The sequence below is a fragment of the Anopheles cruzii genome, chromosome 3 (assembly GCF_943734635.1).
Source record: "Anopheles cruzii chromosome 3, idAnoCruzAS_RS32_06, whole genome shotgun sequence".
In the NCBI taxonomy this organism is placed as follows: Eukaryota; Metazoa; Arthropoda; class Insecta; order Diptera; family Culicidae; genus Anopheles; species Anopheles cruzii.
In genome coordinates, this window is record NC_069145.1 from 85,959,084 (window position 1) to 85,961,260 (window position 2,177).

Here is a 2,177-nt window from a genome sequence, read left to right on the forward strand (position 1 = left end):
TCGTGGTATGGCGGATACCCACTGGCCAAGAACCTAGTCTCGTATCAGTCGGTAGCTCCAGTCTTCCCAACCAAAGTCGTCGATAACAGCTACGGTCTGGGATACAACAACTTCGTTGCACCGGTCCTTTCTTCCAACGTCGTAGGAAGCAGCTACGGTCTGGGATACAACAAGCTCGTCGCTCCGGTTGTGTCCACCAAAGTCGTCGATGGAGGACTGTGGAACTATGGCGGTTACGGTGTATGATACAACAAGTATATTTCCTCATATCCCCAAACAGTTTTGCAAATGTCAGTCGATCTTGCGCTCGACCGCGTGTTCGCGTTCGCTTTCGTTGTTGTTTCTCCAGCCATTACGGGATTACCTTCTGCCTATCGATATGTGTTGCTTCGTCGCGTTCTTTCTATTCTCTCGTCCGCTTCAATCGCGCTTCGCCTTCCCGTTTTAAGCCCACCCCGAAAATCGTCTAATAAAAAATGATTTTTTGAGAAACCACAATTAACCTTTTTCTTTATGGTATGATCCAGTTTTGGAGAGAGACCCTCGGATAGACCGCGTTGAATTCGGCGGTAACGTATAAAAGCGGCACAGCATCTGACAACGGATCAGAAATCAATCGATCGTTGGTTAGGAAGGACACTTGCTCCGCGTACAAATCCAGAAATCATGAAGGTAAGTTGTGTCACGCCAGGCCACATTTGTTCATCCCTCTTTAACCTTTCTATGCCCACCCCTATCGCAGTGCATCGCAGCTGTAGTCATCATGGCTCTGGCCGTCGTCGTGGATTCCGCCGTGGTTCCGCTGGTCTACTCAGCTCCCGGAACGACATACGTACAGCAGAATGTGGCTCCGAAATACGTCTCGGGAGCCGTTACCTATTCTGCCCCAGCAGTTACGGCTTACTCCGCGCCCGAAGCGACCTTCGTTCAGCAAAAGTACATTTCGGCGCCGGCCGTCGCCTACGCTGCGCCAACTGTCACTGCTTACTCAGTGCCAGAAACGCACGTCGTCCAGCAACACGTTGCGCCCAATTATGTCAACCCGATTGTCCGTTACTCATCGGCTCCTGTTGTAAGCGCCTACTCCGTTCCCGAAAAGACTGTCGTTCAGCAGAACGTCGCCCCGAAATATATCGCCCAGGCCGTCAGCTACTCCGCCCCGGCCGTCAGCTACTCGGCCCCGGCCGTCAGCTACTCAGCCCCGGCCGTTAGCTACTCAGCCCCGGCCGTATCCTACGTCTCACCGGCCGTCTCTTACACTGCCCCGGCCGTTGCCTACTCTGCCCCGGTGGCGTACTCGGCACCGACTGTCTACGCCTCGGATTCGGATGTCGTTGAAGCTTCTCCGGTCGCTCCGGTGGCCTCTGTCGAAACTGTTGTGTCCCAGCCCGCTGTGGCCGTCGTTGCCCAGCAGGAAGCCCGTTATGTGGCCGCCAATCGAGGTGCCGTTCATGAGGCTCCCCTCGCTGGACACACCATCAACCAGCAGTCCCTGAACGTGGAACCGGCGCCAGGAACTCACTAAACCTCGTCACGATACGTCAACTCGGTGGTAATGTGTGCACTGATTATACGTGGTGCGTCGTTAGCTTCCCGAGCGAAACCAACAAATCGACCTCGAAGAAAACATGTGTAACATTGCCTTCAAGTACGAAAGCTTACAAAATGGCTCACAGACACTGATCAGATCAGTCACATTGAACGTTAAATGAATAAAACAGAAAGCAGCAACTTCTTTAAATTGAGTGGAAAGCATAACTTTTAAAATGTTTGCAAATGAAGAATTTCCATTTATTTTTTCAAATAAACTCCATTGATGACTTCAGGCGCACCCGGCTCAAGGTTGCTTACACCGAAACCACAACCGGTGAGGTTTTCGTAACATGAACCGAGCCCGGATTTGCGGCTACATTTACCGAGCCTCCAGATTGAACCGTGACCGGATGGTGCCCTACAACGGCGGGCACCACCACGGGTGCTACATGCACCGGATGGACAACATTGTGAACATGGTGAACGTAGGGAACATAAACATACTGCCGGACGGTCCCAGGCCAATGATGATGGTGAGCCCTCAAATGGTGGTGGAAAAATGGACTGGGATTCGCGCAAACTGCCGCAATCACTCCAAAAGCGAGAACTACTGCCAGAAGAATCTAGAAGACAAGAAAGCGTCC

General features: G+C 52.3%; 1 protein-coding gene across 1 annotated transcript in view; it reads left to right on the forward strand.

Annotated features, from left to right (window-relative positions):
• The first annotated feature begins 666 nt into the window (after positions 1-666).
• LOC128271213 (uncharacterized) overlaps positions 667-2,177 on the forward strand; it is a 13,855-nt gene continuing 12,344 nt past the window's right edge. The window contains exons 1-2 of the mRNA XM_053008656.1: positions 667-672; positions 743-1,513. Of these exons, the coding sequence (XP_052864616.1) occupies positions 667-672; positions 743-1,513 (777 nt within the window). The remainder of the gene's footprint in view (positions 673-742; positions 1,514-2,177) is intronic.